This window comes from Hylobates moloch, unplaced genomic scaffold (assembly GCF_009828535.3).
Source record: "Hylobates moloch isolate HMO894 unplaced genomic scaffold, HMol_V3 SCAFFOLD_10, whole genome shotgun sequence".
In the NCBI taxonomy this organism is placed as follows: Eukaryota; Metazoa; Chordata; class Mammalia; order Primates; family Hylobatidae; genus Hylobates; species Hylobates moloch.
In genome coordinates, this window is record NW_026652285.1 from 100,101,504 (window position 1) to 100,114,806 (window position 13,303).

Below are 13,303 nucleotides of genomic sequence, written 5' to 3' on the forward strand. Positions count from 1 at the left end.
TGATCAGGGGCCATGCAGGCTCCCGGGGATGTCTGTGAAGCCAAGACCTTGGTCAGACCACGGACCCTTGCCCCCATTTAACTGATGACAAAAGTGACTTTCAGAGGAGGGCAGAGCTCACTTGAGATCAATAGTAGACCCCGTTCAGAATGCCTCCCGGAGCTCCAGGCAGCCCCCCAGGACCCTAGCTTCTCCCACCTGCATCCCTACAGTATCAGGTCAGGAGCAGGGGGACGGGAGGCCTGGGTACTCAGGGCCGACCTTGCCACTTACCCGTGCATAAGCCCCTTAAAGTCTCTGGGCCTCAGTTTCCCCATCTGGACGACAAGAGGGCTGCAGCCTTCAGCCTCCCCCCTTGCCCAGATCATGAGGACCAAGCTGCAGGAGCTGGTGGTTAAGAATACAGGCTCCGGAATCCAAAAGCCATGGTTGAATCCTGGTTCCAGCATTTATTGCTGAATGATCTTGATCAGTCCCTTCACCCCCTGAGCCTCCATTTCATGGTCTGTAAAAAGAGAATAATAGCATTTTTTGAGGATTAAGTGAGCTAAAGTAGGGGAGTCCTTGGCATGATGCTAGGCACGGCACCACCGTCAAACAGGACTGCGCGGTTACGGTATTAGTTAGGGGATGCTGCCCTCTGGCGACGATCAGGAGGAGGCGCAGGCGAGATGCCCGGGCCCGGGGAACAGATCCAGAGAATGGGGCCGGGCGCCCGTCACTCCGTGTGCGCCTCCACCCACTGGCAGAGGCGACGGGCGTAGCGAGCCGGGCTGACAGTGGAGAAGGTCCGGCCCGGGTAGCGCAGTGTCTTCCACAGGTGCTCCAGCCGCTTGCGGAGCCCGTAGACCGTGGCGAGATCCACGACGCCCAGGAAATAGCGCTGCTCGGGCCCGTCCAGGATGTGTAGGGCGTTGGGGACGTCGGGCAGCAGCCGGCGGTTTTGGGCTCCCGACTCTTCCGGGCTCTGTGCCCCTTGCACAGACCTGGGGGCCGACAGGAGGGTGAAGCTGCCAGCTCCTCCAGGAAGCCCCAGCCAGTCGGCTCTGCAATCCTGGACAGGCTGCCCACCCCTCCACCAGCTCATTCCCACACCTCCTATGTGCCCAGGTTTGTGAAGTCGGGTAGACTGAGAAAAGCGAAAGTGTTGGGCTAGAGGTGCACTGTTCAGTACTTAGACATTGGCCACAGGTGGCCACTGAGCCTTGAAATGTGGCTATTCCCAGTTGAGATGTGCTATACGTGTACAATACATACTCAATTTCAAAGACAGGATGAAAAAAAGGATGTAAGGCCGGGCGCAGTGGCTCACGCCTGTAATCCCAGCACTTTGGAAGGCCGAGGCGGGCGGATCACCTGAGGTCAGAAGTCAGAGACAATGACATGGCGAAACCCCGTCTCTACTAAAATGCAAAAATTAACTAGCCGGGTGTGGTGGCGGACGCCTGTAATCCCAGCTGCTCAGGAGGCTGAGGCAGGAGAATCGCTTGAACCTGGGAGGAGGAGGTTGCAGTGAGCCAATATCTTGCCATTGCACTCCAGCCTGGGCGACAGAGCGAGACTCTGTCTCAAAAAGAAAAAGAAAAGAAAGAAAAGAAAAAAGGATGTAAAATATCTTACTCATTTTTATGTTGATTCGATGAAATGAACATTTGGATGTATTGAGTAAATGAATTATAGTATTTCACCTGTTTTTACTTTTTAAAATGAGGCTACTAGAAAATTTTTAATTACATGTATGGCTTGAATTATATTTCTACTGGGTAGCACTGGTCTATAGCCTTTGGGTCACACAGACCTTGGAATCTGCACTTTGGTGCCACATGACTTCAGGTAAGTCTATTTCCTAAATTTCTGTTTGGAGTCATCTAACCCTAGAAATCTCAGGGTCGTGGAGCAGAAGTTTTGTGAACAAAATCCAGCAACCCCAGTTTGCAGATGGTGTGTGTATGGTTTTGCCTCAAAATGTCTTCCATACCAGAAGGTACCTTTGGCGGGGCGCCCAGTCCCAGCGGAAGCAGGTTCAATTCCCTAACTTTGTCCTCAGGCGTCATTGAGGGGCTTTAATCCTGTCCTGTCTGGGTCTCAGGGTAAATATACCAATGAGAAAAAAGCCCTGCCCGGCGCTGGCCAATCAGAGCTCAGTGGTCTGAGAGTCTGAGCAGAATGCTGGTACCCTGTGGGCTACCTGGATGATGGGGAGATGTGGGATGGGGGAGTTCTGAGTAGGGGCTGGGAACTGGGTTGGGGTGGGCCTGGGACAGCCAACATGAAAATATTTCAATGTCACAATTCTATGCAAACCAAGACTCACTGACTGAATGACAGCGGTGGCCTAACCACCAGCTAGGGGGAGAGGGCTAGGGAGAAGCTGACCTTGCTTGGATGGGCAGATGTAGGAGGCCCCGTGCCCCATGGCAGGCTTGCCACCATCCGGTTAGGATGTGTCCAGCCTAGCCACAGGCCAATGACTCCAAATTCTACCCAAGCCTCACCCATACCAAGTTCTTCCTCCAAGGGGCAGGAATGAGGCAGGGGATGGGAGGGGTGGCAGCTGGACCTCCTCTTTCACTCCCCTTGTCCACCCACTGGATCAATGGAGTGCCTGTCTTAGCTCCTATGTAATTCTGTTCGACCGCAGGGATGGGCCTGAGGGAACTGAAATGGAAGTAGCTGGCCAAGTACTAACATGAGTCCTCAGAAGTCATTCTGAAACCTCGTATCTGCTTCCCGAGCCTCAGTTCTCACATTTCTCAAATGGGGATGAGTCTACACTCCCAGTGAGGCCCCCAGTCAGCGTGAAGGAGTGACGGTTACCACTACTGAGATGAGGATGGGAAGACAGTGCCAACGACGGTGATCTCAGGGTCCTGGAAGTGGAATGACCAGCTTAAAGGGCAAGGACCCTTTCTAAAGCGAAAATTAGGCTGGACGCGGTGGCTCACGCCTGTAATCCCAACACTTTGGGAGGCAGAGACAGACGACTCTCTTGAGGTCAGGAGTTCAAGACCAGCCTGGTGAACATGGCGAAACCCCATCTCCACTAAAAATATGAAAATTGGCCAGATGCTGTGGCTCACGCCTGTAATCCCAGCACTTTGGGGAGGCAGAGGCAAGTGGATCACCTGAGGTCAAGAGTTCAACACCAGCATGGCCAACTTGATGAAACTCCGTCTCTAATAAAAATACAAAAATTAGCCGGGCATGCTGGTGTGTGCCTGTAATCCCAGCTACTCAGGAGGCTGAGGCAGGAGAATCGCTTGAATTCAGGAGGCAGAGGTTGCAGTGAGCCGAGAGGGCACCACTGCATTCCAACCTGGGTGACACAGCGAAACTCTGTCTCAAAAAAAAAAAAAGCAAAAATTTAAAAAATTGAATAGGTCTTTTTCTCTGCTCTGAAACCTTCAATGGTTCCACAGCCCCACTGGAAAATGGGCAGATTCTTCAAATAGTCACCAAAGCTCTTCTCCAGCTGGACTTCATCTGTTCTATCCCCTGCTGCAGTCCACCTGTGCCCCTCCTGCCCTACCAGCCAGGCTTCTCCAGCCCTCCCCTCTACACACACACACACGCACGCACGCACACACACACGCGCATATGCACACCCACACACATGCACGCACACACACGCATGCATGCACGCACACATATGCACACACGCGCGCGCACACACACACAGACACAAACTCTGCACTTTCCAGCCTTCATGTCTTTGGCTGCACTGCTCCTGGCAGAGGGAAGGCACTCCCATGCCCCCATGTCTGTCTTTCCCTTACTCTCACCACCTCAATCTCGCTGTTGCCCCTGTGGGGGGCTCACCTGGCCATGCGGAAGATGAGGCTGCTGCCCGGGCCCCTCTCATCCTCGTGGAGACATTGGAAGGCCATCAGGAGGCTGTAATCCAGCACGTTGAGCTCCCGGAGGAAGGTGGTATCCAGTTCCATCTGGCGGAGGAACCAGCTCCGCTGGGGCCCTGCCGGAGCATCAGTGCCCCCACCTGAGCGCTCATCATGTGCCAGCCATGGTGCTCCACACACTCTGCCCCGTGACAGCACGTGGCATTACTGTCCCCATCTCACAAATAAAGAAACTCATCTGTAATTTGCCTTGGTCACCTAGCTAGGAGTCATGGAGCCTGAATTTGAACTCTGCTCTGCCTGATTCCATAATCTGGGCTCTTTTATTTTTATTTTATTTTTTGAGACAGAGTCTTGCTCTGTCGCACAGGCTGGAGTGCAGTAGCGCCATCTCGGCTCACTGCAACCTCTGCCGCCTGGGTTCAAGCGATTCTCCTGCCTCAGCCTCCTGAGTAGCTGGGATTATAGGCGTGTACCACCACGCCCGGCTAATTTTTGTGTTTTTAGTAGAGACAGGGTTTCAGCATCTTGGCCAGGCTGGTCTTGAACTCCTGACCTCGTAATCCACCCGTCTCGGCCTCCCAAAGTGCTGGGATTACAGGCGTGAGCCATGGCGCCCAGCCGAATCTGGGCTCTTAATAACTCAGGCAGAGGGCAGCAGGGACACCCTTCTAAACTTCACCCTGAATGAAGGAGGAGCAGGCAGTGGCCACCCCCGTGGCTCACCCAGGTTGATGGTCTTGCCCTGAAAGTTGAGGTCCTTCAGCACCAGAACAAGGGGGCTGCCCTCAGGGGCGGGATCCACCCAGCGGCTCACTTCGCAGCCTTTGATGTCATACCTGGGTGAGGGGACAGAATTCAGCTTTACATAGATTTGAGACATACAGAGAATCTCACAAAAGCTTCCAGTGACTACTTATGTGCACTGAACTATTACATAGATCATCCCCAATCCTCAGCACAGCCCTGGCCTGTCTTTTTTTCTTTCTTTCTCTTTCTTTCTTTCTTTCTTTCTTTCTTTCTTTCTTTCTTTCTTTCCCCTTCTTTTTCTTTCTTTCTCTTCTTCTTTTTTTTTTTTTTTTTTCCTTTCTTCTTCTTTTTTTCCTTTTTGAGTCTCACCTGTTTCTTTTTTTTAGAGAAGGTCTTACTCTGTCACCCAGGCTGGAGTGCAGTGAAACAAACACGGCTCACTGAAGCCTTGACCTCCTGGGCTCAAGCAATCCTCCCACCTTAACCTCCCAAGTAGCTGGGACTACAGGCACGTGCCACCACACCCAGCTAATTTTTTCATTTTTTGTAGAGGCAGGGTCTCACTATATTGCCCAGGGTGGTCTCCAACTCCTGGGCTCAAGTAATCCTCCTGCCTTGGCCTCCCAAAGTGCTGTGATTACAAGCGTGACCCACCATGCCCGGCCCTATAGCTGAACCCCGGTCTATTATTGTTTCTGAGTTAAAGATAAGAGCAGGGCAGGCATTCACACTCAGGCCACTGGTGGCCCAGCCCAGGCTTGAGCCTTGCCTGTGCCTGCCTCTGGACACCTTGTCACCCCTGAGGGTGTCCCAGACACAGGGATCCAACCCCAGGTGGCGGCAACAGGAGGGCTTGGGGACAGCCAATGGCCGGGGGGGCGGCACGGGGAACCTGTGGGTAGGGTCAGCCCTGGAGGGCACAGGGGGCTACGTGCAGTCTGAGGCTGGGTCTGAGTCCCTGCTCCCCACATGTTAGCTGTGTGGCCTTCTCCTTCCTCGGTTTCTCATCTAGGAAGGAGGATAAGAGCTGCCCCTCAGCGTCCTTCTGGGAATTAAAAAGCATGCGAAGGGCCCAACACGGCGCCTAACGCACACTGAGTGCTCCAGAGATGCTGGGCGTGGGCGTCACTGTCTCTGACCCACGAGATCTTGGGAACGCCCCTTCTCCTTCTTGGGCCTCGGTTTCACCGTCTGGCTAGTGAATGTGGGTGCTTCGGGTGGCGAGTTTAGGCTGGGATGGGGCCCCAAACCTGCTTAGGCCACTCACCTCTCGGAGATGCGGCCGGCGGGGTAGAAGACGCTCTGCATGACGATGAAGTACGTCTGGGGGCCAGGACAGGGAGTGAGGGAGGCCGGCTGTCGCCCTCCAGCCGCCCGCTCCGCCCAGCCACCTCGCCTCGGCTTCACCCACCTTCTTTCCCCGGTCCACCCGCAGACTGTGCACTCCTGGAAGGGGAGAGGGCGCCGGATGAGGATCCCCAAACTCCACAACCCGGGGTGCATCCGGCGCCAATCCCAGCGCCAGGCCACGCCTCTTTCTCAAGATCCGCGGCACCTGGACCCTTCCTTGGCTGGGGTCCGGATCCCGACCCGATCCCACCCCTAAACACAGCCCCAGTGGTGCCCCGCCCCCACTCATGGCCCCACCCCCATGCCCTACAGCCCCAAATCCGCCCATTTGGGCCCCGCCCACATACCCCGCCCTCCCCAGGTATATTACGACCTCGGACCCGCCCCCACCGAGGCCCGCCCCCAGCCAACTACCCAGCAACCGCGCCAGCAGCGAGTGCGGGTGCCGCTGCAGGTGCTGCACGTAGCGGGGCAGGTGGGCGAGCAGAGTCTGCACCTCTCGGCGCCCCTGGGTCTTCAGGAAGAAGCGCTGGTCGTGGCTGGGGGGCAAGAGAAAGAGGTCACTGCCCAGGCCTGGCTGGAGCGGCTCCCACCCGGCCCCCTTCCCCGACCTGTGAACGCGGATCTCGCTCCCAGGTCTCGGCACCGCCCCTCTCGCCTTCGGCCGTCGCCCTCCTCTCCTACCCCATCTGTCCACCATCCGGCCCTGACCCTCCCAGATTAGGGCCGCTCTGTTTCTCTCTTCAGGGGGCCTTCCCCGCCACTGGGAATTCTGCACTCCCACCCCTGCCCCACCCCTGCCGCAAGCTCACGACAGGAAGAAGCTGGCCTTGCTCTTGGAGGTGCTAAGGAACTGCAGGTAGGGGCCGCCGGGGCCCAGCGCAGCCTGATAGTCCTCCTCCGCCAGGCCCAGGGAGCGGCGCAGCCAGGCAAAGGCGGGGCCGGCCAGCGTGCCCAGCTCGAAGCCCTGCAGGGGAGGAAGAACCCCCTCTGGAGTGTCTGCGTGGGCCCGGGTGTGTGCAGTTGGTCCTGGAACAGGAGGGTCAGGGTGACCACACCCTTCCTTCAAGGCTGAAGGCTCAGGGACAAGCCTTCACTCCCGCTGCACAGATGGGAAAACTGCAGAGGAGAGAGCAAGACCAGCACACGTCCCTCCCACAGGGGAGTCTGGGCCTCCTACCTCATGAACCTGGGTTAGGACCTCCGAGAAATCGTCCCGGGAGGGCGGCCCCTGCAGGGAGAGGTAGAGGAGCTCAGGGCAACCCTCAGTCCCCTGCTGCCTGCCCCAGGATCTCCAGATGTCCTGCACCTGGCCCGCCACCCACCTCCTCCAATTTGATTCCTTCAGCAAACCAGGACCGGAGTTTCTGGGAGTGCCTGAGTTGGGCAGATGTGTTGCTCACCTCCAGGGATGCCAGAGGGACAAGAATGACCCATGGCAAGGCCTGAGTGTATCTCATCCACTCTGGGTCACCAGCAACAGGCCATGAGTTCAAGCCAGGCACGTTCCCAGACTCACAGGCTGGCAAAGTGAAGCCAGATTCCGTCCAGTACAAGGGGATGGCCCTGAAGCTAAGGGACCTGCCTGATGCAACCTGGGAGGGGCAAAATCAGAGAAGGCTTCCTGGGGGGTGGAGACGTCTAAGCTGAAATCTAAAGGGTAGTGGAGAGGAGGAGCAGGGTGCTCGCACCAGTAGAAACAGCACTGGTGGCTGCCGGCAAGGGAAGGGGGTCCCAAGTGGCTGAAGCCAGTGAGGGAGGGATAGAGCGTGAACAAGGCTGAATGCAGCTGGATCTGGAGGTCATGCTGAGTACTGGGGAGCCATGGAAGCTTTTCAGCAGGTGATGAGGTCAGTTTGTGATTTAGAGAGCTCTACACTTTCCCTGTATCTCCAGGTCCCTGCGCCCAGATGTGGTCTGTGGAATGTGGTCCCACTGCGCACACATGCACACACACGAACACCACACACATGCTCACCCAGGCCCGCCCAGCTGCTGAGCTTGCAGTTGGGCCACCTTTCTGCTGAGCCAGCCCTGCCTCAGCCTGAGCTCCAGAGAGGATGGGCCAGGCCAGCAGAGTGGGGGTGGGGGTCCCTTTTCAACCATACACCCTGGCAGGGCTGGGAGGGCCTCAGAAACCCAGGAGTATAATCTCCCCCAATTATACAGAGGGGGACACTGAGGCCCAGAGAGAGGCAGAGACCCACCTAGAGTCACATAGCAACCACCTGAGTCAGGGGGTTTCTCACACCCCCAACGCACCCCAGACGTTCCAGCTCCCACACCACAATGTTCCTCCCTCTCTGCCTTCCTCCCCTTGATATCCCTCTGTGATCTCCACACCTGCAGTTTCAGCCAGACAGAGCATCAGCCAAGTCTTGCCATTGCTGGTGTGGAGATTCGTGGGACAGATGGGCCACTCACCGTGGGTGGGTGGTCCATGGAGACCTGGGTGGCAGCCCACAGCCCTGCCTGCATCATGCACGTCATCCCATGCAGTTCATGCCCCGGGCTGATCTCAAACAGGCCCAGGCGAGACTGCTTGTCTCGGAGGCGCCAGAGAAGCCCCCGGCGGCTGGAGGTGACTGCTCTGCATCCAGCCTCAGGGGAGGGGGCCAGGACCTGGTAGGAGGAGGCACAGGACACAAACAGCCTGTGGCAGCGTCACAGAGGAAAAAGATCAGGGTTCAAGTCCCACTTCCACTACTTGTGAGACTTCCCCTCATCTCTCTCTGCCTCAGTTTCTTCAGCTGTAAAATAGAGATGATGCTGGTACCCAGAGGGGCTACACAGTGCCTGGCACGCAGTCAGCACCCGGATAGAGCAATGGTTATGATTATCAGTAGATAGGGCGTGTGCTCTGCAGTCAAACCTGGCCTGAGATGGACCGTCCGTCTCTCACCAACCTTGTGACCTTAGGTAAGTCACCTAACCTTTCTGTGCCTCATTTTTTTCATCTGCAACGTGAAAACTAGAACAGCTTCTTCGTGGTAGGTATGAACTCTTGTTACTGTTGAGTTTGAACTCCTTGCACGAGAGCCCTTGATAGTAGGAGCTGTGATACCGGTGATTCAGTCACATCTATTCCATTCGCCTATGCTGAGCGCCTCCAGGCCAGCACGGAGGGGCCAGCACGATGCTGGTCATAGCCGCTGACCCACCAGTAGTGGGCATCCATCGTGTGCCCCACACTGGATGAGAGCTTGACCTCCTAACAGCCCCCTGAAGGAGGAGCTTTAGCATCCTCTCCATTTTCCCAATGAGGAAACTGAGGAAGTGTTGAGGGATATCCGCCAGGCCGCCCCTCGGGATACCTGGCGCCCAGTGTGGGGCGTGTCCTGGTCTTCGCCGGCTGCAGCGCCCCTCCCAGGCTTGGATGGGGGCGTGTCCGCGCCGCTCACCGAGGGGAGGCCCGGCCCCTGCCCACCAACCCTTCCCTCTCCTGTCCTCTCTCGGGTCCGCACCTACCTCGCGGGGCCCCGGGCTCGGCGCAGCCATCGCCCCCGCAGCAGCTTCCCGGGCTTTGGCCGCGTTCCCCGCCGCCCCGCTGCAGGAGCCAGGCCCCGCCCCTACCTCGCGGCCGACCAATAGCATGGCGCCGACCGCGGCTGCATCCAATCCGCGCGGGAGGCGCTAGCGATCGCCTGCGGGTCCCGCCCCCGCGGCTGCAGCATCCTTCAGACCTCGGTCCGGCTGGGGCGGGGCCGCTGGACGTTGGCTGGGGTCCCTCGAAGGGAGCACCCCCATTTTCCGCCCTCGGCGGGAGAACTCGGGTCGCTAGGGCCGCCTGGGGAGGCGAGTAACCTAAATCCTGTGCCACCCACCCATTCCGGCGTGAAATCCCCATTGCCCGTCTTTTGGGTGAAAAAACTGAGAGATCTAGAGAAAGAAGTCACTACCTCTAGGTCACACAGCAAAGTCGGGGACATCCATTCATTGAACACATAGATATTGAACACCCACTGTGGGCCAGCAGTGCTAGGCCCTGGGGATTTAGTGGTGAGCCAGAGGGAGGGGCTCAGCTGCCTGCGTGATCTTTAAAAGCATAAGTTGGATGATGTCACTCTCGTGCTTAAAGCCTCCAGTGGCTCCCACGGCAATGGAACAAAACCCAAACCCCTCACCCTGACCCCAGGCCCATCTCAAACCACTCACCCTACACTTGACCACTCAGCCGCCCGGCCCCACCTGTTCCTTAGCCTCCAAACTCTCCCATTCAAGCCTCTGCATTTGCTATTCCCTCTGCTTGAAACTCTTGACCCCAGACTGCTACTCGCCTTGTTCTTTCGTCACCTTGCCAGACTCCAACAGAGCGCTCCCCTCCCCCACTCCTGATCACATCACCTTTATTTTCTTCACCACCCAAACACTGTCAGAGAGTGTCTTGTTTATCGTTTATCACGTCTCCCCCTGGAGTGGGAATGCCATGAAAGCAGGGTCATGTCATTCCTGCTTCCTGGCTGAGTGCCTGGCACAAGCCTGTGCTGGATGAGTGTCTATGGGACCAAGGTGAGTAGGACCTGCAAAGGGCCTTGGCGAGTCCAGGAAGTGAAAGGCCAGAGTGGCTGGAGTGAAGAGGGGAAAGTAGGCTGAGAGGCAGGGCCTTGCGGGGACCCAGAAAGGTATTGTGAGTATGGGTGTGAGTGTGAGGCGCCAAGGTTCGAGGGTTTTGTTTGTTTTGAGACAGAATCTACCTCTGTTGCCCGCGCTGGAGTGCAATGGCGCAATCTCGGCTCACTGCAACCTCTGCCTCTGGGTTCAAGCGATTCTCATGCCTCAGCCTCCCAAGTAGCTGGGATTATAGGCACGCGTCACCATGCCCAGCTAATTTTTTTAAAATTTTTTTTTGAGACAGAGTCTTGCTCTGTCACCCAGGCTGGAGTGCAGTGGCGTGGTCTCAGCTAACTGCAACCTCCGCCTCCCGGGTTCAGGTGATTCCTCTGCCTCAGCCTCCTGAGTAGCTGGGGCTATAGCCGCGTGCTACCATGCTGGGCTAATTTTTTTTTTTTTGAGACAGAGTCTGTCTCTGTCGCCAGGCTGGAGTGCAGTGGTGTGATCCCGGCTCAGTTCAACCTCCGACTCCCCGGTTCAAGTAATTCTCCTGCCTCAGCTTCCCGAGTAGCTAGGATTACAGGCATGCACCACCACATCCAGCTAATTTTTGTATTTTTAGTAGAGCCAGGGTTTCACCATGTTGGCCAGGATGGTCTTGATCACCTGACCTTGTGATCCGCCCACCTCAGCCTCCCAAAGTGCTGGGATTACAGGCATGAGCCACCTCGCCCAGCCATTTTTGTATTTTTAGTAGAGACGGGGTTTCACCATGTTGGCCAGGCTGGTCTCCAACTCCTGACCTCAAGTGATCTGCCCACCTTGGCCTCCCAAAGTGCTGGGATTACAGGCGTGAGCCACCGTGCCTGGTCAAGGTGTGCATTTTTGAAGGGCACTGGTTGTTATGCATAGTTGGACTGGTGGGGCCAGAGTGGGCAGGAGAAGCAGTGAGGAAGCCATCTGTGACTTAGGGCAGAGGATGGTGGCTTTGCATCAGGAAGGTGGCTAGAGGCCAGGTGAAAAGGGGAGGGAGAATTGATAAAGTTCAGGGTCCTGTGGATGGGGGGATAAGGAAGAAAGCCAGGTTAGGGACACAGTACACCAGTCACTAGAGGGGGCAGGGCATGAGGGAGAGAGCCAGATTTGGGAGAAGTCTGAGAATTCAGCTCATGAAAGGATGCATTTGAGTTTCCCACCATGGCATCCGATGAGGATGTCAGGTGGGCAGCTGGGCCATGTGCAGCGCATCGGGCCAGAGGTGAGCCTGGCGAGGGTGAGAAGGCTTGTGACACATCCCTGAGGAGCCCAGCATCGCATGGCAGAAGACGGCATGAGTGAGACATCAAATAGCAGAATGATCATCACAGACGGGCGTGGTGGCTCATGCCTGTAATCCCAGCACTTTGGGAGGCTGAGGCAGGCAGATACCTGAGGTCAGGAGTTTGACACCAGCCTGGCCAACATGGCAAAACCCCATCTCTATTAAAAATACAAAAAATTAGCTGGGCGTGGTGCCGGGCACCTGTAATCCCAGCTACTCAGGAGACTGAAGTAGGAGGATCACTTGAACCCAGGAGGCAGAGGTTGCAGTGAGCCAAGATCGCACCACTGCACTCCAGCCTGGGCAACAGAGCGAAACCCTGTCACAAACAAACAGAATGGTCATCACAGACATCAAGAAAGTGGCTGACAGTGGATCAGGGGATGTCACAGACCAAATGCAGCTGAGTCAAGCCAACATCCTTTGGATTTAAAGCGTGGACATCAACTGGGCACGGTGGCTCACGCCTGTAATCCCAGCACTTTGGGGGGCTGAGGCAGGCGGATAGCCTGAGGTCGAGAGTTCAAGACCAGCCTGACCAACATGGAGAAACCCCATCTCTACTAAAAATACAAAATTAGCTGGGTGTGGTGGCACATGCCTATAATCCCAGCTACTCAGGAGGCTGAGGCAGGACAATCACTTGAACTCAGGAGGTGGAGGTTGCAGTGAGCCGAGATCATGCCATTGCACTCCAGCCTGGGTAACAAGAGCAAAACTTTGTCACAAAAAAAAAATTAAAAAAAAAAAAAATAAAGAGTGGACACCGCTGGTGGCCTCAGTGGCTGGAGCCTGCCTGGAGATGGGGACAGATGCTGAGTGCAGCAGGAGGTGAAGAAATGCAGGAGGCAGATGTGGGCCCCCTTTGGGGAGCTTGGTGGTGAAATGGACAGAGGGAGATACTTAGTGGGAAGTACTGGATTGATGGAGGGCCTGTAAGTGGGATCCCAGAGCACACTCAGGGAACAATGGGAGGATCCTGTGGAGATTTTTCTCACAACAGGGGGGGCCATCTGTGACCTCAGGCTCCCACTACAGTAGTTGGGGGTTGGGGGGGTTAGGATCCAAGGCCCAAGTGGGCAGTTCTGCCTGTACTGGAGGACAGAGTGTGGAGCAGGTGGGGACAGGGCAGGTGTCTGTAGTTGGCCTCTTTTTCCTCTGTGATGAGGAAGATACCTCCACCAACTGGAAGAAAAGTGAGGGTCCCGGTTTGAGGAAGGGGGGTTTACACTAGGTGCCGTGGCAAATGGGAGAGCCAACTGCCCGGGAGCGGTGGGACTGCTGGAAGGCTGGTGGCTGGGCCAGTCCAGCCAACCTGAACACAGAGCAGCCTTCACTGCTCAGGGCCATGTTAAGTCGGGCTGTGGGGCTTTTAGGGGAGTGGCCCAAGGGTCCCTAAAGTAACAAATCCAACCTGGCCAAGCTGGCACAGGGGAGGCATGGCAGAGGGGTGCCAAGGCCTCCAATGACTCCC

General features: G+C 56.4%; 1 protein-coding gene across 1 annotated transcript; it reads right to left on the reverse strand.

The window, feature by feature from the left end:
* Nucleotides 1–209: 209 nt before the first annotated feature.
* On the reverse strand, nt 210–9,455 carry PIP5KL1 (phosphatidylinositol-4-phosphate 5-kinase like 1). The gene is made up of 10 exons (XM_032165227.2): nt 9,426–9,455; nt 8,382–8,579; nt 7,138–7,188; nt 6,770–6,924; nt 6,372–6,496; nt 6,019–6,053; nt 5,875–5,930; nt 4,584–4,696; nt 3,820–3,973; nt 210–986 (listed from the first exon to the last, which is right to left on the reverse strand). The coding sequence occupies exons 1-10, from the start codon at nt 9,453–9,455 to the stop codon at nt 719–721; spliced, it is 1,185 nt and encodes a 394-aa protein (XP_032021118.1). The 3' UTR covers nt 210–718.
* Nucleotides 9,456–13,303: the final 3,848 nt, after the last annotated feature.